At 40.6% G+C, this 25787-nt stretch overlaps 1 protein-coding gene across 1 annotated transcript in view; it reads left to right on the forward strand.

The window, feature by feature from the left end:
* Positions 1 to 25787, forward strand: part of Cubn (cubilin) — a 226113-nt gene that overhangs the window by 193100 nt on the left and 7226 nt on the right. Inside the window, exons 59-63 of the mRNA XM_006985936.4 lie at positions 457 to 674; positions 16089 to 16297; positions 21609 to 21771; positions 22138 to 22343; positions 24945 to 25089. Coding sequence (XP_006985998.2) covers positions 457 to 674; positions 16089 to 16297; positions 21609 to 21771; positions 22138 to 22343; positions 24945 to 25089 — 941 coding nt within the window. The remainder of the gene's footprint in view (positions 1 to 456; positions 675 to 16088; positions 16298 to 21608; positions 21772 to 22137; positions 22344 to 24944; positions 25090 to 25787) is intronic.

The following is a 25787-nucleotide window of genomic DNA, read 5'->3' on the forward strand; positions in this document are numbered from 1 at the left end:
CAGGGCACATCAAAAAAGCCATGGAAGTAGTGAGATGATTGCTGGGAACAGAAAGAGGTTCAACAGGAGAGAGGTGGGTGAAAGAATAATGAGGAGATAAAATCAAAGTTTATTATGAATGTATGTAATTGTGAAAGAATAAAAAAAATCTTCTAAAAATTGACCTCACTTGAACCTAGGCCTCGATTGTCTTGGAATGTAGAACTATATTTTATTCATCTTTACATCCCCAGCTCCTATCACAGCTCTTAGTATATTGCAGTTACCCAACAAATACTGACTTCACGTTTGAACACATCAGTAATGTCTTGTTTATAAGATCTCTTTCCAAGTCAAGCTTGAATACTGTGTGGACAGTCTTTTGCTTTATGTGTTTTTAAATGTTATAAGAACTATAGGTACAATTTAATGGGCATATAAAACAGGACATGAATAATAACCAGGTGTACTTCACAGGTTCAAGCATTTTGACGTGGTTCCCTCCAACTTATGCAACAATGACTACCTGGAGGTTTTCGATGGTCCTAGCATTGGAAATCAGTCTCTTGGAAAGTTCTGTGGTCCCACAATTCCACAAAATCTGAAGAGTACCAATAACAGCCTGACTCTGCTATTCAAGACAGATTCTTCTCAAACAGCAAGTGGTTGGGAAATATTTTTCTGGGAGACAATAGGTGAGCATTTGAGACATGAAAGTCTTTTTCTTGCTACCCCTACTCTTCTGCTTTTTTGAATTTTCCCCACCAGCTAATCCCAGCTGATTTTCATTTACACATAGAGGAAGCCCACACAGAAGCCTCATTGACTATGGTTGCTTTATTCCTAGAGTGGTAACGAGTCTTGAGAATGTATGTAATGGTTTTATGACTGTAAAAAGGAATGCTCCAAGAACCCAACCACCTAAGGAAGGAAAGAGGAACTTAGGACAAAGGTCCTGATGGGAAATGGCTGAGGCTCTAACTAGCACAAGTGGGAATAGAGGTAAAGAAAGGATCAAAGTACCAAAGGTCCTTAGAAGGCCAAATACATCAGAAATGTAGCATTTGGAACTTGGTGGGACATTATGAGGGAATGCAAGTTGACAATGTGATCTTAAAGGCAACTTGTTAAATGATGTCACCTGACTCTACCTAGGTGGTACCTCAGTCTGCTCTGAGTACAGGAAGAACGCTGTATTTAGTTTGCCATATTTGAGGCTAGTAGGCTTGTCAGGTACATAGGTAGAGATATCTAAGAGATAGTTGAAAAGGCATTTGAGCTGGAGAGGGTGGCCTCTGAGTCATTGTGAGATGGCGGGATGGCTGAGTGTGAGGATAAACTGAGAAGAACAGGCCAGTTTATTGCCACTGCACATGAAAGATAATTATCTGCCTAAGATGAGCACAGAAATGCCAGTCATTTAAAATAATCAGTTCTCTGTTTGTACTAATTGCATAAGTGGCATAATTTTTATTTGACTCTGAGAAGCATTTTGATTTTTCCTTGAATATTGATGTGATTAATGTTCTGAGATCTAACAGATCCACAAACAAATCCCATTCTCTGAGAAGATTCAGAAAGACAGGAAGACTTTGCCACAATAAATAATCGGGGCTCCTTTTTTCCAGGGTTCTCTCTTTTCCTATGGCCTATTTCACCTCCATCTCTGTGACATGAAAACAGAGAATACTTTAAACTCCATTACGTTTTCTATGTCCTGCTTTCTGAAATTATTTTTAACGATTTATTTATTTATGTGAGTGTATCCATATGCACATGACTGTATGATTATATATGGACATGCATGTGCAGATGTCCTTGGAGGCCAGAGAAGGTACTCGGAGCTGCAGTTATGGGGTCTGCACCATGTGGGTGCTGGCCTCCAAACTTTCCCTTTTGGGTTTTTGTGACTGAGCAGCAAGAAATCCTGACTACAGAGCCCTCTCTCCAGCCCCATTAGCACTTTCCTGGAGAGTTATCAGACGGACACTGATGATTTGAAGCTCCCCATCAAGGGCAGGCGTTGTGACAGTTGTATCAAAAAGGCACTTTGCCACTGACCCTTTTCAGCTGTCATGGCAATAACCTAAAAGCAAGTCTCCCAGGACACAGAATGTGGCCTTGCTAGAATGGTATGGGGGAAGCGGTATGTAAAACGCTGCAGGCTATTTGAAAAGAAAATCCCACTTTCCTTTGGACACTAATTTTGCATGAAGGATCGCATGTATTGGGCTGCATTGTGCTTCCTGTAGAAAATGTTACCACTTTCCCATAGGTGTAAATGCCATTGTCCACCTGAAGACATTCAAGAAATAATTTAACTATTAACTGTACTTTTCAGTGGGAACTCGAGTATTGTAATTTTTAATTGGGTCTTACAAAGCTTTTTAGCTCACACAGCTAAGTGTACTGGCCAGTCTAAATAACTTACAGCTTTCTTTGTTGTTCTGTGTGGGGAGGAGAAGGAGTCACAAATGCCATCGCAGTTCCAGGGTTTCTAGAATCTTTTCCTTACAGACTTAACGAAAAATGAGAAGTGAAAGGTCAGCCTTGGCTAATCGCATACACCTTTCTCTTTCACCTCATTCATTTAGACCACCCCATCTTTTCCATAAGGAGACAGCTACTCTGTGGACCAGACTGGCTGCTCATTTCCAAGGCTATCAATCTGCCTGAACAACACCTTCCCTGGGTAAACACTGTAGTCCTTGACATTTCTGTTTAGTTTGATCTCAACTGGATTCCCTAAGTACAGCTTTTGCAGCTTTGCTGTTGATTATACAGTTGATGATAATTTATGCACATCCACTTTAATTTTTCAAACTTCAGTAAAATCAGCTTCTGTACTTACGAGACAGTGCAGCATCTCCCTGTGCATCTGCTACATTTGTCCTTCTCATTGATGGAGAGAATTTGGGGGAACTATCCATAGTTAATTAGTAAATAGATGATGAAGTTGAGTCTCCTTTATTTTGTGGAATTATTGCTCAAGTGTAGGGATAGGTGAAAGCAAAACCAATACCAGGGCCTGGCACCTAACCATGACATAAAATTTTCTCAGATTTCCCATGAGTGTCAACACACCATGGGTGACTGGTCCTGAAAGAAGGGAAGTCAGAGAAATGATTGTACCGAGCTTTCCAGGATCCAGGAAATAAAATGATCTAGGAAGATGAGCGTTTTCCTGGACCAAGTGCTCACCCTTTATCAGACCACCAATGGCCTGAGATCTCACTGATTCTGTGGGTTTGGATGATGTGTGTCAGCTCTACAGGACAGAACTGACATTAAAAGCACTCTGCTTTTTCAATAATTTCTGATAGCTTTAGTTTTAGCCTCTCCTTTGCCAGAACGGCTCCATTCAGCTGTGGCCAACTTGCACTTGTTATGAATGAAACACTTCATCTTTGAATACATGTTTTTACAGCTCTTGCCTCCATTCCTTACTATACTGACCTCATGCCCAAGTGTTTTGCTGAGTCTTTCATGATGTTATGAGTCTTTCATGACTACTCATTATGTTATACACAGATCTTCTAGACACAGAGCTAGGTGTGTACTTTCAGTACCATTGTACTTTCGTTTTCTTTTTTCTTCTTCAGTAGTTTGTGTGTATGTGTGTGTCGTATGCACGAATGATGTATATCCACATGTGTGTGCATATGGAGGCCCAAGAGATGAGGCTAGACTCTGCTTCAGTCATTCTTGACCTTACACATCCAGACAAGGTCTCTCAATTGACCCATAGCTTACCAGCGTAGCTAGTATAGATAACCAGCTTCTTTTAGAATCTGTCTCCACCTCCCAAGGGCTGTGGTTACAGGGGAGTCACCTTGTCGGGCCAGCTCCTATATACAACATTAGGTTCCAAGCTCTAGGCCTCAAGCTTGTGTAGCAAGCACTTTATCTACTCAGCTGTCTCCCTAGCTTTCATCCACCCCTCCCCTCAAATAATTCATTTTGTACCACTTGAGCACAATTCTAGTATACAACACTAAACCTGGCCCAATATGTTTTTGGTCATTGGAATCAATGACTAGCCCAAGAGACAATTAGGAGTCCCTGCAATCCAAGGAGACAAATCCCTGTCCCTGGAGAAAAAAGCTGTACCAGGGACCTCAGTGGCCAGAAGCACATCGTTAAGCTCCCTGCCTCCTGCTGATCACAGCAAATATGTCAAAGATGGAGGCCACTATCCGTCTTCCTTCACCTGGCTTGTTAGTCATGTGGAGAAGAGTCGGGCAGTATTCATGGCAAAGTCAGTGTGGGGGGGGGGATGCTGTGAGGGAAAGGCATGAATACAAAAACACATGTCTGTCAAGGACAGAATGAATCACAGGGCAACAAAGGCAGGAGTGTGGCCAAAGGGGAAGAGCTGTGTGCCAGGATTCAGGTCTCAGGATGCAGGTGACTCATCATCCCACTGCCTGTGTCAGAGCTTTAGAAAAAAATCCCTCATCTCTCTATGCTCAATTTTTTTATCTACTGAAGAAGATCAGCTTGAAATATTACCACTTTCTATCCTTTAAGAATCTATTAAAGGTAAAGAAGATTAGTTCCTGGAACATACCATAGCTGTCCTAAAGTATATTTATTTTATAACTTAAGTCAACTCAGAAGTTAAATTCTAATTACATCCTAAGGCCTTGTAGAGGCCTCAGACATAAATAAATGTTACTCCATCAATAGTGACTGTGTGAATGAACTGAAGAATAGATGGGTAAATTATGCCTACTTTGAAATTACATTTATATGTGCCTGATATAATATATTATAACTATATTTAATTTATTCTCAAAATTGATTCACAATTCATAGAGTTAAGCTATTTTACAGGGAAGAGAGTAGAATCCCTTTCATCCAGTTCTGGAGATACGGGATCTGATTCAAAATTGGGTCACATGAGCTCGGTCTCTGGACCTGCTATCATACTCTTGGAAAACATCTCTCAAATGTGCTAAAAGTGCAGACAATGAGAAGGGTGGAAAGAAGGTGAGGGGATAAAAAATGGTTGACTTCTAAAAGGAGGATATGAAAGACAGCGATTACAGAGAGCCTGGGGTCACGGAAATGAAAACCATGGTCTCAGCAAATGGAGGAGACTCTCCATTTGAGGCTCTCATGCCCACTTGAGAATTCCACTTCTAGTTATATTTAGCCTTCCCAGTTGTGGTATCAAGTTTGAACTCGGAGAGGCACTCTGAAATTGTGTAGCCTGACAATAAAAGAATGCGCTTTCAAACATTCACAGACATTAAAAATATGAGTGTATGTGTCTCCAGGCGCCTCTGAGCAGCTGGCGACAGGCTGCCAACTGCCCTGACTCCTAGAAGCACAGTACAGTCAGATAGCTGGGTTATCAGTTCAATAATTTGATAAATCACTACTCATATAACTTTCAGGGAAGCAATGGTAGGGTATGACTTGAAAGCAACCAGGGGATGCTATTCGTCTGGTTTCTTAATGTCATTTGCTTCCTTTTATAAAGCTTGAGAATGAGATGAGCTGACATTGTAAACCCATTTAAAGGAAACTAGACTAAGCTCGTTCCTGCCCCTTGCAAGCCTGCTTGCTTTCACTGTTGATAAGCTGTCCCCAGAGGATAAAGCTAAACACAAGGTTATCTGCAGCTTATTCTTCAGGGACTCACTGAGAAGAGTATTTGCTTAGCTTAGAATGTGTGAACGGGATAAAGAAACCAGCTAGCGCATAGTTCATCAAAACCATACAGAATCATGTAGAGACAGGAGTTAAATTTTAGATCAAGCAAGGAAAAGGTCTTAATAAACATATTCCAGTATCCCCCACAATCACGTATCCCTCCTCCTTGCCCCCTGAATGGCTAGGTTTGCCCCAGCTCTGGAAGGATACGGTTGTCTGTCCTTGAGACAATAAGCCAGATGGTTTTTTAGAGACCAAGCTATGTGGTCAGATTAATGGTCAGATAAGGTAACATGGTGAAAAGCATTTAGAGAGAAAGATCTGGGAAGCAGTGATTCTGCACGATGGAAGCCACACCCTCTGCAAAATGCAACTCAGCTTTGTCTCCAATAACTGGATGTCTGGGTTAAGTTATTGTAACCATAAATTTCCTGTAATCATCCTTATGCGCACTGGATTGGCATTGATATTGTATTCTCAGGTACATAAAAGCAAAACACAGTCAACAATAAAATTTAAACAGACTTTAGTTATCAATAAGTCATTCAGAAATATTAAAAAGTATTATGGGACTGTGTATTCCTTTGTTCTAACTTGCTAGCAATCTGTTCACTTTGTATGGTACTTTATAATCTGTTATGACAGTGACTGCCCATCACTAAGCTTCTCCTCCAAGCTCCCTTACCTAGATTGATTCATTTAATCCTCATGACTACCTTATGAGGCAGGACTTAGTGTATTTTACAAAGGAGGAAATGAGAACTATTTATTAAAGATTAAGTAATTTGTTTGTGGCCAAAGCCAAGCATTGAATTAGATTTGACCATCTTCCAACCCACACTTTCCTAATTGGCCTGTGTTGCCTCTGGGGCAATTTATAAAAATACCAAGCTAAGGAGAGGTCCTGGGAATATTTTCTAAAAGAAGAGTTAGTTTTCCTCTCCCTTTGTGTTAGCACTCCTTTTTTCCATGTTCATCTTCTCACTTGATTCTGTTTTTAAATCATAGGATGCCAGTCCTGAATAGTACACTTGTGATTTACTATTACTACATGATACTACAACATAGAATAGTTATATATTTATATATGGTATATTTATAACAAATGGTATACAACCTCTACATATTTCCAATAATAGTGATATGTTGTATAAAATGTTATAATATGTAATATTGAAATACATATGACTTATTTAACATTTATATAAATAACAAAATTATACTTTAAACATAATTTACACAATTTATTACATAATTGTAAATATATCAAGTATATGTATTTTGTAGATATGAGTATATGCTGTAAAAGCCACCTTTTTGGTGTTGATAGAAAAATGTCACATTTTCCCTATTGGCTTTGCATGGCATAAAAGTGAAGCCCTTGCATGGTTAAGTACAGACATAGGGAGTATATTTATATTACAATAAAGGATAATAAATAAAGGATAATAATAAATTTATATTACAATAAAGTATATTTATATTACAATAAAGGACAAAAAATTAGTAGCTTCAAACTGTGGACTTCAATTTAGTGACATTTCTTACCTAGGGTTCTGAAAACAAAATGAAGGGATTTAGATATTTTATTCTGACGGTGCAACCCTGATTGGTACACTTGTCAGGTATTCAAGTTTAAAAGTGTAGGAAGAAGTCACAAGGGAATTAAATGACTTGTCAAGGACACTTAGCAAGTTTTGAGAGGAGGAGAATTGATCTCTGTCACAATTAAACAGTATGACACCAGGGTAGTAAAAGTTAAAAAAATCAGCTATATATTTAGTATGAGATAACACATTAATGAAAATAAAAAAATTATTTCCTTCTTTAAATTGTTATTATAAAACTCCTGATTGTTGGCTCTGATTTTACAAATTTCACCTCTTATATTATCATCTATTTTATGACATCCAAGTAATACATGACCATTAACGTAGCATTTATTTAAACAAAATGTTTTCCTTTATAAACTTCTGCTTATGTAATTGTGAATATTCAGTAAAATCATATTACCTTTAAATAGAGAATATGCTCATTAATATGTCCTGAATTCTACAAATGAATGAATGCATTCTACTGGCATACTACCCCAATACTCAGAGATTCAAGTCCCTTAAGTAATAGACCTGACATCATTTGTTGTTGCAAAAGAAGCATTTTCTTATTATGAGACGACCTGTTGGAATGACTTATATAGTCATTATTTTGTATCTTTTGGTGAAATTTTTACCGCTGTTTTGCTGAAATATGCAGTCAAATATGGCATGAAAAATAGAAAAGTTGGCTTTGAAAGAAGGCTTACAATCAAGGATAAGCAGTCATTTTGCTAATATATAGATATATATGTATATATACATGTATGCACATGTGCATATACACATTTTTATAATAATGCAACACTTTATAAATCAAGAAATAAATTTAATTATGAAAATTCCCTTTATAGTCCTATGCTAGAAGGCAAAGATCCATCTAACAGCTATTTGTGCTCAATGTATTCCTTCATTGTTTTTACAATATTCCCTAGCTACTTATTATGCAGGCAGTGATTTAAGAATGCACTGGTGAGTTTAGCAAGTCCTATGCTTGATAAACTCATAGTCAGAAGTTAACAGCTCCTTGTAAATTCAGTATGATATCGTGAAAATGGCAGTCCTGAATAGTATGTATGCTTAGGAGTGTCAGAGCCAGTTTATAATTCTAACAAGTTTGGCCCTGGACAATGTGCTTAACTACTCTGTCTTGGTTTTATAATCTATAAAATGGGCACACTCATCACTAATACTTTATAGGGTTGTAGTGTTGATTAAGCTAGAAAATTCTCCATACTCATTTGAGAAGCCAGGAATTCCCAGCTCTAACTGATTTATCTTAGGAGGTTAAGAAAGGCACTCACTGAGATCCATACACTCGATAAAGAACAATCATGCCTAAAGTCACTGTATCTTCCTGGGAGATTAACTCATATCATTATGCAATAACTTTTGAAAACATCTTAATCGTAATTTCCATTTTTCCTGATTTAGAATAATATGCATGGCTTTCTATTGGACCCAAAAGGCATTTGGATAAAAACTCTAATTATACTTGTGCACATATATGTCCATGGCATATTTGCTGATCCTTTACTTCCAGCCTTTTTCTATGCTGAAGAATGTATTTGATGTTTGGCTTTTTCTTCCCATTGGGGAATTTAACAATTAATATATTTATGGGCAACAAAATGACTGGTGTTGTCAGATTTCACTCAGTCTTTGTGCTCTTTGCTGTTTTCCCTGCCTCCTCGTGTGTTCCCACAACCATCCTTTCTTGCCTATAAACTTTTGATTGCATTTTATTTTTCACTTATTGTGTGTGCATGTGTTTGGGAATGGAGTGCATGGTGCATAGAACATTAGAGGAGAACTTTGCAGGAGTTAACCAGTGTATAGGTCCTGAGCACTGAACCCCAGTCTTTAGGCTTGGTGGCAGGTGCTTTTGGGCCTCTAGCTCCTTTTCTTTGCTTCTTAAAAAAATTAATCATTTTTATCACTCTTCTTTTATGTTATTACACACATGTTATTTATTTTAGCTCTCACCATACAGATTACATTACTCATCAGCTGCTTTACTTTTCTTTAAACCGGTATGGCACTGCAGACCAAAGAACAGCTCATACAAATATATCTGGATGTGTAGAGTGAAAAGTGAATAACAACAGATGGCTTCGTTTTCCCCACCAAGTCCCCTTTTTATATGGGTCTAAGTCTACAGCAGAATCAGCAAGCTCCAGACTCAGTGAGAGGCTCTATCTCAAAATACAATATGGAGAACGATTGCAAAATATACTGGACATTAGACTCTGGTCTCCACAGGCATGAACACACACACACACACACACACACACACACACACACACACACACACACACACTTTTTAAAGGTTTGCTAATGGCTATAAGTTGTGCAGATATTCTTTATCAAATTGAGAAATTTCCCTTCTAATCCTAGTTTTCTGAGAGGTTTTGTTTTTGTTTTCTTTTTAATCATGAAGCTGTGTTGTAGTCTATGAAACCCTTTTAGAGAAAGAAGCACAGCAGGGCCATCAAAAACCACGTGGAATTCTCCAGTGAGTTCACAACCCTGGATCAGTTGGTCGTGCAGCTGTGAAAGTCACAGCGAGCTTTACTCCAAACTCGGATTGTGAAGCTCAGGCCCTGCGTGGTTGAAGAGAAGCCACCATGGCATGCTCTGTCTTGCTAGGGCACCGATTCTTAGATGCATTTGTGTCATGCTTCCAGCACTCTTGGGCTGCCACCTCCAGCCACAGCTGGTGCTGGAAAGCAGGACTGTGCTGAAGTCAGGGTGATCATTATCTGAAGTGCACCTGACCACGAACCTCTAGAGCAGCAAGAGTCCAGAAACAGAGAGATACCATCCCAAAGACCTCATTAAAGTGTCAGTCACAAAAATGGCAGTCCTCGAAATAACTTCTTAATAAAGTCGTCTCCCTCCACTGCAGCCTCTAAGATGTTTCTCCGAGATACGGCAGCTATTTCTTCTCTTTTCACACTGATGCTGCCTTATGCTGCACTCTGAAGTTTAGTCATTCAGGATTCAGTTACTGAGTTAATTAAGTAGATCTGGCTGGGATCGCTCTGCTGAATGTGGGTTTATATCTCCAGTAGGGTTACCCCCGCCCCGCCCCGCCCCCCCCCCCAGCCCCTGCACATTTTCTTTCTCTGAGGAAATAGCTCTCTTGAGCTAAATGTTTCCAACGTACAGAAGACTGCTATAGTGACATTTGTTCTTGGGTCCAGGGTGTGTCATCCGAGTGTCTCTGACAGTCTGACTGCTAAAGCAGGTGCCGGTGCCTAAGCACTTTCTAAATGGTAGAAGAATGTGTGGTAATGGAAAAAATGATGGATTTGTGATGTCGAAGCAGAACATGTTATGATGTCTTTACCAGAAGAAAAGAAACTTCAAAATACCAATACAGAAAATACAGATATTTTAGTATATGGGACTCTTCCATAGTCACAGATCCTATTATATCTTGCTACTATAGATATTTGGACACAGCAATGTGGCCATGGAACTTTTTGACATTGTATCCTCATTTTGTTTTGTTTATTGTTATTTATTTTTTATTCAGAAATTTTTTATTCATTTTACCTACCAACTACAGATTCCCCTCTCTTCCCTCCTCCCTCCCCTCCAGACTTCTCCCATCATTCCCTCTTCCAACAAGGTATGGCCTCCCCTGGGGAGTCAGCAGAGCCTGATGCCTTCAGTAGAGGCAGGTCCAAGCCCCTCCCTCTGCATCAAGGCTGTTTAAGGTGTCCCACCATAGGTAGTGGGCTCCAAAAAGCCCGCTCATGCACTAGGGATGGATCCTGATCCTACTGCCAGGGGGCCCCTTAAGCAGATCAAGCTACACAACTGTCTAACCTATGCAGAAGGCCTAGCCCAGTTCCGTGGAGGTTCCACAGCTGTTGGTCTCAAGTTCATGAGTTCCCCTGAACTGGCTTACCCCAGTAATCAGATCAGTGAATATCCTGTCATCATAGAGCCTTCATTCAGTAACTGATGGAAGCAGATGCAGAGATCCACAGCCAAGCACCAGGCCGAGCTCCAGGAGTTCAGTCTAAGAGAGAGAAGAGAGAGTCTATGAGCAAGGGGCATCACGATCATGATGGGGAAACCTACAAAGGCATCCTCATTTTGTTAAGACTGCTGTTTACATCCCCCCAAAGATATGCACACTTGTGTTCCCATCTACCTTAGGAGGTCTGAAGTGTGGAGAAGCTGACTATGTTTAAATACTAAAATGGGGCATTCTCTGTAATTATCATTTCCAGAGCACTGTAAACTTCTATTCACCCATATAATATCATTTTTCTTATAGTTACTTGGCTACTTTGGCCAGGGTTATCTAACTGATAATATTGATTAATATTAAGTAATGTTAGTTTTCCATCTTATTTGTTCTCTGTATTTTATAAATTGGGTAAATTGGGTTCTCTGTAATAGTTTGATAACTCAGACAAGATCTCTCTCTCTCTCTCTCTCTCTCTCTCTCTCTCTCTCTCTGTGTGTGTGTGTGTGTGTCTGTCTGTCTGTCTGTCTGTCTGTGTCTGTGTGTTTGCTATTACTACAGTGATACTGTGTAGCCAGTCAGATGTCAGTTGCTTATAACTGAAGCATTTTTTTATTCATTTATGGGAGTGCAGATATTGCTTGCTCGTCTCCATTCGAGGCCTATCTACCTTATGGCATCACTTTTATTAGTGGTATTGCTGCTACTGAGTAGTAAGTGTGCATAATGCCATTCACTTTGAGTGAGAAGAGTCATCTGATCGTTTTCCCCTTATTAACTTGTTAGCAATAACTAACATGCAAATAGTGATAAAATCTATAGGTTAACTTTTTAAAAGTAGCATTTCATTTTTGAAGCTGATATATTAATGGTGTAATGTATATTAAGTTCCAACTCTTCACTGCCTCTTGCCAATCCAGATGTATACTGCAGCAACCATCTCTCTGCTGGCATCACCTCCTCTAGTGAACTTCTTCTCCTTATATGTAAGAGGCTACTACCAGATGTAATTCCAGATAAAATGATACTACTATTTTTCTGATCAAAAAGCCTTTCAAGGAGCTGTAGAAGCCTTAAAAGTTTAACAATTACTACTTGTCCAGAGGATTCAAGCTCATTCACAACACCCACGAAGGGCAGTTCACAAAGCCAAGAAATCTAACTATGCACTCTTTTGGTCTTGACAGGCTCTCATACATGTGTAACATTTGCTCACACATACAATAAGTAAGAATAAAAATAAATCTTACAAAAAAAGGCTTTCAAGTGGATCCCCAGCATCCGTAGGATAAAATCAAAAGCTTTTCATGACCTAGTCTTGAGCCTTGGTGTGATCCTTTATTTGCCTCATGGTTTTCAGAACAAAATTGTGCCTTCCTACACATACTGTTCATTTAACATTGGATGGTGAGCTTCATTCAGCCTGAACTACATGATCTCAGTCCTATTCTTACATGTTCTTATTCTATGCATCCTTAAGGCCCGAGTTTAATATTGTACTGGAGCATTCTATATCCTCACAGTAACTAGTTGATGACTTCTTACAAGATTAAAATTTTATCCTTTCCCTTTTAGGGCATCTATCATTCTCTTCGCAGTATCATTGCTATTTATGTTATTACTTCTAATGGCCTTCAATCCTAAGTTACCTCCTTGAATACTAAGGAAATATTAAAATAAACATACATTTTCCATTTCATTAATAATGTAATTGTTCCTCCCTGCTATGCAACCCAATTAGCTTAATTGGGTTCCTTGTGTAACAGCCCATGACAGACTAAAAGCTGCTCAAGCTCCAGTTCTTTCTGTCTTTTGCAGTCACGTTTCATGAGCTGACCCAACAGCAGCACACAGTGTGGCTATATGCAGTACTTACGTTTTACATTCATTTTGACCTGTATACTAGATGTGGCCATATTAGGGATCAGGCCTTTGGAAGGTTTTCAATTCCAGGGAATACCTGGCTGTGCAAACACTCTAGTTTTACCCGAGTCAGAAGCCGTGGACAGGGCAGCCTGGCCTGCCACGGGCTGTGAGGTGCTGAAAGCCCCTCCGTACACCCTCTGTACTTCGTGGTTGGAGCTGAGGAGAGATATCATCTTAATGCCCCCTAATATGGAAGGTAATCTTTTCACTGCAAGTAGAGAAATAACTGGAATGAAACAAATGGAAAGCCAACGACAGAGGAAATTGACTGTGTTTGTGACTTATGCAAGTTGTAGAACATTAATTTGAACACTAATTTAATGTTATTTTTACCGTGACTACTTTGAGCTTAATTCAACCTAACTCTTTCTTTAGAAATCATGAGTAAGCTTTTCTTCATTGTATGTTCTTCCTCTGTCATTTCTGATAAACCTAGGCTGTGGAGTCGACAGAACCTAAATCCAGGGGATTTTGTTTCTACTTTTTCCCACAGTAGGCATGGGGGCATCATTAGAGTACTCTGTATTCTGTAATTTGGTTATGTATCACTAATTGTTGAATTTCAATGTAGACAGTTTTTCTCTAATGAAGTTCTTTCATTCTTCAGTCTCATGACTTAATTCTGGAAAAGTAAAAAGTACAGATAATGTAGTTTAATGTAAACTAGACTACAGAGCTAATTGCCTCCTCACAGCCTCTTTCTGTGAGACTATTTAAATGAAAACCTGGTTGGGAGGTAATTTTCTTAGAGGTATTGGGTAAATCTTCATAAATTCAATTTCTAGTTTTGGCAGTGTTCACAAAAGTAGAACATAAAAGTCAGACGTGTGCACATTTTCCACCAGCTTTATTATGCAAAATACTCAATTTTCACAAAATCGAGTATTTCAATGTTGAAAAAAAACTCAAATAAATCACATGAATAGTTTTAAAGAGGCACATGCCTGCACTTCAATATGATTACTTGCTCTCAGGTATCTATACATGCTGAAAAGGAGGCGACTCCAGTGGGCGATGGGAATAAAAAGAAAGCAAGTGTCTTAGTTAGGGTTTCTATTGCTGTGAAGAGCATCCATGATCATGTCAGCTTTTACAAAGGAAAAACATTTAACTGGGGTGGCTTACATTTTCAGAGGTTTAGTCCATTATCATCATGGTGGGACATGGTGATGTGCAGGCAGACATGGTGCTGGAGAAGTAGCTGAATGTCCTATATCTTGACTTGCAGGCAACAGGAAGTGGTCTGTTTCACTGGGCCTGGCTTGAGCATATATGAGGCCTCAAAGCCCGCCACCACAGTGACACACTTCCTCCAGCAAGGCCACACCTCCTAATAGTGCTACTCCCTTTGGCGGGGGTGCATTTTCTTTCAAATGACCACAATAAGCAAGGAACCAAGAAAATTTGAGGAACCCATGAACATGCCTGCCAGTGTTTGGAAACCTTTTGATAGTGTTCACAGATATGTGGTAGAGAATGTAACCTCCCTATTGCTGCCTGGGAGTCCAGCCTCCCTTTGAGTAGCACAGGACTTCAAAGGGAAATCCACAGTGTTGGCGTGTACTAGACTTTTCTGTCTGAGGGGGTTAGGGAAAAAGACACATACTCCCTTGATGTTTTCCTTCTTTATTCTCTATTCTTCTCTGTTTGTCTTCTGTATACCTTTTTTTCTATAGCTTATATACACCAACAAAGTTTTTCAGGCAATATAGAAATTACAAAGTGGTTACATCCCATTTTTCAAGTGAATGATTATAATGAATACAGGTAAAAACATGTTTTTCATCTCCCTTACATGATTAAAAACAAAGTCACTCCAATAACCCACATACATTACATCTAAGTAATTTGTTATAGATTAACAGAACACGAGCAAGCAGAAAGTGTTTTTTCTTAGCCAACTCTTTTGTTGGCAGACTGCATATTGCAGTTACGAAGAAAGAATCAATCATTGTATCATTTATCTTGAAAGGTAATCTTATAAGGAATCTTAAAGAAATCATAAACCTAAACTTTTATACATAAAAACCATCAGTCACTTGTACTTTGAATCTTTAGTGTACTTACCCATTCATCAACAGTTTCTTATATCAAGAGATTGAGGGCGGGAATGGGTACAAGGAATTAATCACCTTTGATTATAAACCAAGCCTAGTAAGGAAAGTACATCAGCTAGCAGCAATTGGGCTGCTTTGTATTTTTGACCCTAATCTAATGAGTCTATAACTCAGCTATGTGTCCTTGTGAACTTTAGATTGTTTTCTGGGGTTTTTCATTTTAAAGCTATTATCAAAGCATCTTATCTAACCTGAAGTTATATCAAAGCTTTGTTTCAGCTAATAATGCACACCAAAACCTGTGACTGGGTCTTTCAGCATCAAGATTAAAGGAATTTGAGCCGGTCTGGCTCCTGGGACTCAATTGTTTTTCTTAATCATTAACCTGAGCTGTGATCTAATGGAACTCCTTAAATGAAACTCACAGGCCCTAGCTCTGTAACATTTCTTTGTGTTTTTATTCATCAAAAATCTGTGTAAGCTAACATTATTATTATTATTATTATTATTATTATCAATTAGACAGTATAATTTAGGGGGGAATCATCTTCATAATAATCCATAGGTAAAAATGCCCAGAAGAATGGGATGTTTCCAGGAGATAAACAAACTATATTACAGGCAGTGGGGATCTCCCCACAGCCGTTCATGCCATGCCAGATGCCAGAGGAAGACAGCAGAAGCAAACATGTAAAGGTCTCAGGGCCTTGACTATGGAAGATTCACCCATCAGGGAGTTGCCTCCTGGTGGGCTGACACATTGCACTTCAGTTGCTACCTGCTGTTTCTCTGATATGGCCATCGGCACCTCCCCTTTTCAAAAACCTTCCACGTGAAAGTTAAGATCATTTTGTTCATCTGCACGGTGATGTGTCTTTGTTTTAACAGGAGCACAGCAAGGATGTGGGGGATACCTGACAGATGACAACAGTACCTTTGTCTCTCCTGATTCTGACTCAAATGGAAAGTATGACCAAGGTCTAAACTGCATATGGTACATAATTGCCCCTGAAAACAAACTCATTAATCTCACCTTCAGTAAGTTTTCTCTGGAGGCAGCAACACGGCAAGGAACCTGCAACTATGATTATGTGCAGGTAAGACTGCTGCACTGGAAGAGCCGACTCTAAAATAGTGTGTTCCAGCTTATTATCTAGACGTCTTCAAAATGGGACCACTGTTGCTCACAGTGGCTTCAGTACATACTACAGATGCTGGTTTCCTGTTCAAGTTCATGTTTGATAATCATGCCTCAAACTTCAAGTGACTTCTAACATTCACTTCAGGATTCAGTTCTGTCTTGTTCAGTGCCTTGTTAGGAAGTGATCTATGGGAAGATTGGGCGTATGGAGTGAGATACTCAAAGGGATTTGACAGTTCCTAATATAAATGACATCTGAAGTGCAAAAGAAAATGACCCTTTAATTGGTCTAAAGCTTCCTAAGGAGTTCAAAGAATCACACTTCCGTAGACAGCGTGAAGCTAGACAGCCAGGCTCCCATTCAGCTCTAGGGACGGTACCCAGGGATGCAGGGGGAGCACAGAAGACAACGGGAAGGAAACAGATGAGTGAGAAAGGCTGATTCAGCCAGCAGCAGTGTGATGCACTGACCTCCAGGGAAGATGCTTTTCCCTAGGATGTGTGGGTGGACAGTGCCGTTAAGCGGCAGGTCACAGGCCAAGAAAGGCTATGACGAAGAAAGTTATTCTACGGGATGAGAACCATTTTAATAAGACATTGGGATAGAAGCCGGTCGATCCAAGGGAGTTCATGGGGAACGAGAGATAACAAAGTGTGGGATGACGTATGTCAATTCAAGCTCAATCCTTCTCTAAAATGAGACCAAGTAGCCAGAACAGCTTAAGATGTTATTTAAAACCAGCATGCCCGGGTTATCGAAAAGTAATAGGATTTAAAGGCAGATAGTAGGTTGACTCAAACCCAGTTTTGCTCCCTGACTAAATTCTTGATCAACCTGATTCCTAATCACTTTATTTAATTTAAAATGGCCATACAATAGTAGCTACTTTGCAAGGCTATTTTGAGAACAAAAACGATGTTTGTTAGAGTGTTGCCCATTGTGTCATATAATAATTCATTAATCCATTTATTTCCATTTCCCCCTTGGGTTATTTCCAAGTAGGCATAGAGATTTTTTAATTTCCTTTTTTTCAAAATACTGAAAATAGGGGTAGGCAAGGTGCCTGAACAGGTAAAAGCACTTGCTTCATAACCCTGAACTCATAGTGAAAAGTGGTTCTTGGCATGCTGCGGCATACATGCACCTATACTTGTATGCATACATAACACACACACACACACACACACACACACACACACACACAAATTAACAAATATTTAAAAAGCAATTCATATAAAGAGTAGAAACTTAACTCATGAAAGGTATCTTAGGTCCTGCAAGGAGGTAAATTGGTTGACTTGATTTTCAAGAGCTATTTCTGCGAGCGTGACTTGGTGATATATAAGAACTTGTGATCATATGAAATTCCTGAAGTCACTATGACAGGAATAGCAGCTAGGCAAGGTGCCTGAACAAAAGGAATTGTTGTTGCTATCTTCAAAATGAAATCCTAATGGATATTTATTTATTTATTACAAATAAGAGCTCTTCAGGGCTACTCTTATTTTCCATTTTTTGGAGAGCAGTTTTACACACTGACAACTTTCCCAGTAGATAGCAGACCCAAGGACAGTGCTGGAAATTTGAAACTTCAAGATGTCTCCACTAGATTGAGAGGCCTGTGCAATAAAAGAAACAATTTATCCAGGCTCACCGCTTGAGGACACACCTCATCACGGCAGAGAAGCCATGGGGCAGGAACGGGAGGCAGCTGGTCACATTATGTCCACAGTCAGGGGTTCATTCTGATGCTCAGCTTATTTTCTCCCCTTGTATTCAGTTTGGAATCCCGGGTCACAGACTGGTATCACCCCCATTGAGGATGTGGTTTTTCTAATTTCAGTTAACCCAATCCAGAAACTCCCTCACAGACATGCCCAGAGGTTGGTCCCCTAGGTCATTCTAGATCTTGGCAAGTTGATATCAATACTTAATATCACCTTTTAAATTGCAATAAAATCACACTCTATGAAAGCTAAGTTGACTCAGCTCTATAGTGTGCAAGCCAGGTTATACCATAAAGATGAAAGAACTATGATGGTCTGGGTCTTGAACGTCCCACCAAAGCCCAGCGGTTAAGAAGGCATGGCTACCGACACAGAATCATTAGGAAGGTAGGTCCCTGAGGACACCACCCTTTGAGAGGATGCTTGAGCCCCATCCCCTCCTTTCTCTCTTCATCACAGCTTCTATTCAGTGTGCAGCTGCCTCCAGTTTGTCCTTCTGTCCTGATGCTTAACCTCAGCACAGGCCCCAGACCACAGAGCTCCGTGACTATGTCTCTGTAGAGATTAGTCATGCATGGACTGGGACTGGGAGACAAAGTATATCTTTTTATTGATTATTATAGGCATTTTGTCACAGCAATGCCAGGAAACAAAGGATTCTAGAAGCAAGGTGTGGCTGGGTTATTGTTCCCGGCACCATGGCCATGCCATCCCTGCTCCGGTGTTGTGCAGGGTCCCCCCACAGTGGAGACTTGGTGTTGTCCGAGAACAGAAAAGAGATAGAAAAAATGTCAGGTTGGACGGCACAGGAGTCTAGGAAGGGCGCTAGTTGTAAAAATGGATCTCCAATCAGTTGGGAGACTCTCGCTTCAACAGTGATTGAATGAATGTCATGCCTGCACGGGGCACCTTCTACCCAGCCCTGGCTTCTCCCTCATACTTCCCTTCACACTTACCAGTCTCTACTGAAAACCCATGTCAGGTCTTGTAGATTGAGGCCCAAGCTCCTTGGCATGAAATGGGTGGTCTTTCCTACTTCTCTCATACCCAATACACTTCTTTCTTTTATAGTATGTATTTCCCCTATTCTATTTGACATATTTACCTTTAGCGTTCTTTGTTCTTTTTTTTTATTTTCCTATACTCATTTGTAAATATATTTATATAGAGAGATACACAGACACACATACGCTCACATTTACTTTGGGCCCTTCTCACTGGTCAGTGAGCATTTTGAAGGTACAGAGAGTGCTTTGATGCTTCTCCGTACACAAAAACTCCAACGCCAAGTCAGGCACATGAAAAAAAAAAAAAAAGGAAAAAGCTTGCGATGATCATGAAGACTGCAGTGGGTATAATGATACCTGATTTATCAGAAAAAGTATATTGTCCTAGATTTGCAGCTCTTTTTTTATGTAAATCGAGGGTTTTAGATTACAGAATTCCACTTTTACATTCTCCGCATGAATAGAAATATTCATAAAGGAGAGACAGTGCCATCTAGTGGTCAGTTTAACTTTTAATTTTGAAACTCACCATCTCTAGAACAATGTCAGGGAACCACTGCTCTAAGATCTCTGATCTGATGTGGTTCTATTATCGGCTCATATCTGGAGCTACACAAACACAAAACATGTGGTTAAAGGGCAATTAAGATTACTGAAATGTAAGTAAAAGGTAAAACCTACTTCATTTGTTTAATAAAGTATTTGAGGTACATCTAAACCATCACTATTTCCTTGGGTGTTTGTAAAATGGTTCTTGGTGCTGGAGACACTTCTGAGCATAGCTCCATGCCTCTACTTGTGGAACTCATATTCTTGCAGAGAGAGAGCCCAGTAAAAGCAAATAAACAATAAAAATACAGTTTGATTACAGTAAAGTAAAACAGGACGATACTGGATGCGGGCAGCAGTGTGTGGGGTCGGCCTCTCTGAGGAGGTGACTTATGAGCTAAAGCTCCATGGCTGGGAGTTGCCAGTCCTTCAAGAGAGACTGTGCCACCAAGGGAGGAGAATGCCAGAGGCAGTGTGGGGAGCAATGTGAGAGGAACGATAGCATCTTTATTGGCCAGGGCTTGTAGATAGTGGTAAAGAGGGAAGATTCTGCATTAGGTGAAGGTGTAGCTTTGCAGGAAGAACAAGAGCATAATCTAGGTCACCAAACACCTGGGCAGCATGGTGGAGAATTCCGTGGGTGCTCTGTGTAACTGACTTGTGAACCATGTTCTGGAGGCATGGGGTGATGTGGCATTGATGTAGATGTATTTAGAAGGTGGAAAGAAGCAGGTATGGTTGTAATGGGAATGAGAAACAGCTGGATATGACTGAAGTTTAGTCTTTAGCTAGTTATTGAGATGGAAAAGACTTGGGGAGAACATTTTAGGGAAGTGTATACTGTGGTATGAACATATCACTTTAGTTTGTGTTAGAAACATAAACCTCAAATCGACATGCCTATGGTATAGGGGGAGCTTTGAGATATAATTGGGGTTAGATAAAGTCATGAGAGTGGGGTTTCTAGGATGGGGTGAATGACTTCATAAAAGAGGAAGCTACTGCAGAGCTGGCATGCTCCTGCTATCTCTTCATATGATGCTTTCATGTCAGAAGATAAGAAGGTCCTCATTGGAGGCAGCCCTGGAATTCTGAAGACTTCTCAGCCTCCAGAACTGTCACAAATCAACTTGTTTGTTTATAAATGACATTGTCAGGGTTGGGGATTTAGTGCAATGCCCTGGGTTCAATCCTCAGCTCTAAAAAAATAAATAAATAAATAAATAAATAAATAAAAATGACATTGTCTACCAAGGCAGGTGGGTAGTAGGGAAGAATCAAAGCATTTACTAGGTACTGATGAAACATTGTTTATGCCTTACATACTCTTAAAGTCTGGGAACCCCGTGGGTCATAGAGGAGGCAAGACCTGAAGGGATCATAAAAAAGACACTGCGGATACAGGAAGGAGTGGTCCAGCAGAGGAAGGCAGATGCTACAGCTGTGAAGTCTGACTGAGCCTGGGATGCTCAAGGAGCTCAGACAAGCAGACAGCCAGAAAGGAGACCCACGAGGTCTGGGGTGGGAGGGGAGCCCATTTAGGCTGTGACAGCTGTTATCATGGACATGGCCTTTGTCGTAAGAGGGTAGGAAGCTGTTAGGCAGCTCCCGGTCTGGCTTCATTTTAGCAGCAACTTCTGGGTGACATCTTGAAAGTAAAGAGGAGAAACAAGAGCTTACTTAGCCAGGAAACTTCAGGAAGAGCCTCTAGTAAGAATTCAGGCAGCAGAGATATTAGTAATGGGTCTGATGAGTCCATGGCCATATTTTTTAATTATATACTACTTTTCCTAAGAGAGAAATATATGTTTGGCATCATACTGGATTTTTACTGAAAGCCATTATAGTATTATCAATCTAAATTAAGACTGTCTGAAAGAACATCAATATAAAGATCCTTAGTGCTGACCTATGGTAGCCTCAGTGCAAAATAACAAATTTCTCTAGTAATAATGAACTACTAAAAACTACTTTTTCTTCCAGATAGCAGATGGCAGGAGCATAAGATCAAATTTCGGTGGAAGATTTTGTGGTTCCCAAATACCTGCCCCGTTTATCTCTTCTGGCAACTTCCTTACGATTCAATTTTTCTCTGACATAACTTTTGAAGGAGAAGGATTTAATGCAACATATACCTTTGTGGACAGTAAGTATTTTGACATGCTATGAAATACATGTGTCCTTAGGCACAGACAAGTATGCATGTTATTATATCTAAATTAATTATAATTTTAGTGGATTATTAAACACATGTGGGCTACATTTGTTTTTCTTCTTTGGCTTTTCTTTAACGAAGTCTCACTAAGCTGCCAAGCTAGCCTTGAACTTCATCCTCCTGCATTAAGCTTGCAAGGAGCTGGGATTGTAGCCCTGCATCACTAGGACATAAACTCAAATCCTTAAAAGAATAATAAAACATTTCTGTGGGCCAGGCCAGAGCCAGATTTTTAAGATGATATATACAATTAGACACAATTAAAACATCTACATGTTTTCTCTCTCCTCTCTTCAGTACCTTGTGGTGGAACACATGTTGCAACTTTGACCCCACAAAATGCATCGTCACCTCATTTGTCAAACATCAGACGACGATTTTCCACCTGTACTTGGGTCATTGAGGCTCCTCCACACAAGCAGATCAAGATCACTGTATGGGAATTACAGTTAACCTCACAAGACTGCTCACAGAACTACTTAGAACTTCAGGATTCACCACAGGTAAAGACCCCAGAATGGTGGCCATAACATCTGCACACACTGCAAGTAATGAATCCACAGCTGGATAAAGTCCGTGTTACTTCTAGAATTGTATTTTTTTTTTTTCAGCAAGAGATGAAGCCCTCCTTTCCTTAATACTGAGAGACTTAAATGTAGTCCTGTGAGAAAGAGGCTTTCAAATTGTCCTGTGTCTAAGAATCATCCGGGTATCTTGATAAAAATGCACCTCCCTAACCCCCCACCACCAGACACTGATTCATCAGCAAAACACACATTCATCAGTGTTTGATGAGTATATCTTGTGCTCTGCCACCAATCCCAGAGCTCCATGGGCACCACCTGGAGAACCACATCTGTGGCCAGCAGGGTGTGTACAGGGTGAACTGAAGGGATCCATACAGAATACAGGAAAGTCAGCTAAGAGGCCATTTGGCTTAGTGGGTTACACTTATGGCAATGTGAGAGAATAAAAAAGGGGGAACAGAAGCGGTTTGGGCTCAAAGAGATAAATAGCTGAGTCTTCATTTCACATGGGGACAGATGACAAGACAGCTGGTGTGTGAAAGACCCAGAGCGTGATCATGTCCCTGATAGGTAGTGGAATGAGGAACGTAATGACATGGTGGCCAGAGAAAATGTTTAAGTTCAGGGCTCATGGGCTGAGCTCATACCCTGAAACTATTGGGAAACATCTGGGTGGTCTCTGTGGTTGAGTGAACAGCTCACCCGTTTACTCCCCGAAGGCCATTTCAAATGCCCAATGCCTGGCAGTCACAGAGCTCTAGCTGTCACCTTCTGAGTTTTCAACCCTCCTCATTATAAAGCTGGGGTTCCCTGGTTCTTACATGTCCCTAACTTGCCGGAGGAGGTAAAAGTCTAGCTTGACTTGGTAGAGAGGGTCAGAGACGCACAAGCTAGAGACCAGCTGAGTGCTGGGTAGATCCTAGAGACCCAGGTTACTCTTACGCTTCCAGGCTGGCTGAGATGCGAGGTTAGGGACATTCCACCCACAGTGCTTGTCAGCGCAGAATTCTTATATCCCAGTGGAAGCCTACGAGGATGACTTAGAGCCAAGTGAAACTAGAGCCTTTGTGTCAAGGTTCTTTCAGTTTCCTGTCACTTTATGAAGCTGGAACAAGGGGAATCTGGACAGACTCCTCATCAGAGCACAAAAAAAAAAAAAGCATGTAAAGGGTATGGGGGAACTGAGATATAAGATCAGCTGAACTGGCCTCCTCAAATAATACAAGTGAGGATGTTTAATGCGCTGTCTATAAAAATACTCAAAGCCTCTGAAGGCTCAGAACAAGCCTAGGATATAGAAAATTACTACGAGTAAAAACATACTATGTATTATCAACCATGAGAAATATGTATTTCTCATCACTAACAATATGCTTAAACTGAATGAATAAAGGAGAATACAGTGGACAAATAGGGGATAAAGACAAAAATGACAAAAATGATAGATGAGTTGGGGGAAAAATGGAATTCTCAGGTTCTCCAAGAGTAGAAGGAGAAGCTAGTTGGAAGGTCATGAAAGGCTTATTTGGTGGGTGTGGGAACATTGGAGAAGGTATAGGTGGACAGCTGTATCTGGGGTAGACAACCCTGGAAAGTGGAAATGAGAATCACCCCTGTAAAGTTCAAAGTGAGGGTGTTTAATGCACCGTCTATAAAACTACTTAAAGCCTCTCGGGGCTCAGCGCAAGCCTAGGACATAGGAAATGACTAGGAGCCAAGCCACCACAGAGGATAGATGAAATAATGAGGAACACAGAAGAACCCTCCCCACCACCCTGCGCCTCTTCCACCCAGTGAGCCGTGGAGAAAGGCTTCACGGGGCTGCTGGAGACCTGAGATGCATGTAGGACTACAAAGTTGAAAGTCTTGGGATGTAAACATTGCAGGGGGCGGGGGTGTTAGCAATGCAGTTTAGAGTTTGCAGCAGACAAACTTAGGACAAGGTCAATGCAGAAGGCAGTGGGCTGAGGGTCGGTGTAGGAGCGAGCCAAGGACTGCATGTATTTCAGCCATACGCATAATGTGACAGGGGCTGCTGGGTGCTGCCTTTGGGGTACTTGCTTCTCTGGGTAGAAATGATTAGACATTTGCCCTGTGCACTGAGAGGGAACAAGGGCCCCAAAGTGCTGCTGAAGAGAATGGGGAGATGATTACAGGTGCTGACTGCCAGGGATGATGGGAAAGGGATGCTCTTAGGAGTGTGACCAGCTCTGGCTAATGTAACTGGACTCTAGACTGTGGGAGAAGCTGGGGTGAGAGACCTGTAGGGAGCTCCCACGGCCTGGCTCTGCTCCCAACAAAACACATGCTTTCGCTGTGATATGGCTTGAGAGGGAACAATCTTGTTTTCTGCAGGGAAGAGTCTGCTCATGGCTTTTGCAGAAACCCTGCTCCTTACCTCTCATCCCCCGAGGAAGGTGGGGCACTGCTAATGCTGAGTGCTGCTGGACGCTGGAGACACGAGCTGGTCTTCATCCCTGGATACCGAAGTCACCTGTTAAATACGGTTTACTATCTGGTGTGGCTGCCCTCTTCTGAAACCAAATCTCAGGCAATGTGGCTTCTGTTTCATTTCAGAGAAATGGACCGGTGACTCAGTTCTGCGGTGCCAACTTTACAACCCTGCCAGCATTTTATTCTTCAACGAGGACTGCACTTGTCGTCTTCAGATCTGACGTTTTGAACACAAACTCTCAAGTGTATTTCACATATCAGATTGCAGGTGAGCCTAAAAATGGGAGAAGGCAGCTTTGGTGACAGGCATTACTGGAACTGACTCCTGTGAATACATCAGGTGTTGTTAAGGTAAAAAACCCATCTGAAGTAAGATTCAACTGAGACTCAGGCCTAACTTAGCCAATTGAAAACTAAGCTTTTCAAGATATCTCTCATAGTACACTATTCACTTATATGAACTTCACAGGTCAGTGATATTTGGTGTGGCCACAATGGTGGGAATCACTATATCTTAGTAAATTATTTTGTAAATACCATGGTGCCTTGAAGAAGTTCCTTGATTTTGGTGACCGAGAAGTGCTTGCAGAGAATATTTCATGTAAGGACTGTTTTGAACTTGATTAAAACCAAAGCAACATTTGATTCGAAGACACAGTTGCTTCTGGTTTTTATTTTACAAAATAAAATGGTAAAAAGAAATATGTGAATTGTATCAGAACTAACAATTCACCAAAGGGAAACCTAATGAAGATAGTATCTGGGAGATTGAGTCTTTGGGTCTAGAAAAGGTCTAAATGTCACCAATGACTCTTGAACTTTCCCTCCCTGTGAGCAGGAGAGTTCCAAAGATGCTGGAGTGTTCTTCAAAGGGTTCGGGCATTTCACACTTTTCACATGGGGGTTGTTCCACATTAGTGAGGCACAGCACTGCAGCTGTGAATATGCGGTTCTCAGCATCGCTCA

This window comes from Peromyscus maniculatus, chromosome 5 (genome assembly GCF_049852395.1).
Source record: "Peromyscus maniculatus bairdii isolate BWxNUB_F1_BW_parent chromosome 5, HU_Pman_BW_mat_3.1, whole genome shotgun sequence".
Lineage (NCBI taxonomy): Eukaryota > Metazoa > Chordata > Mammalia > Rodentia > Cricetidae > Peromyscus > Peromyscus maniculatus.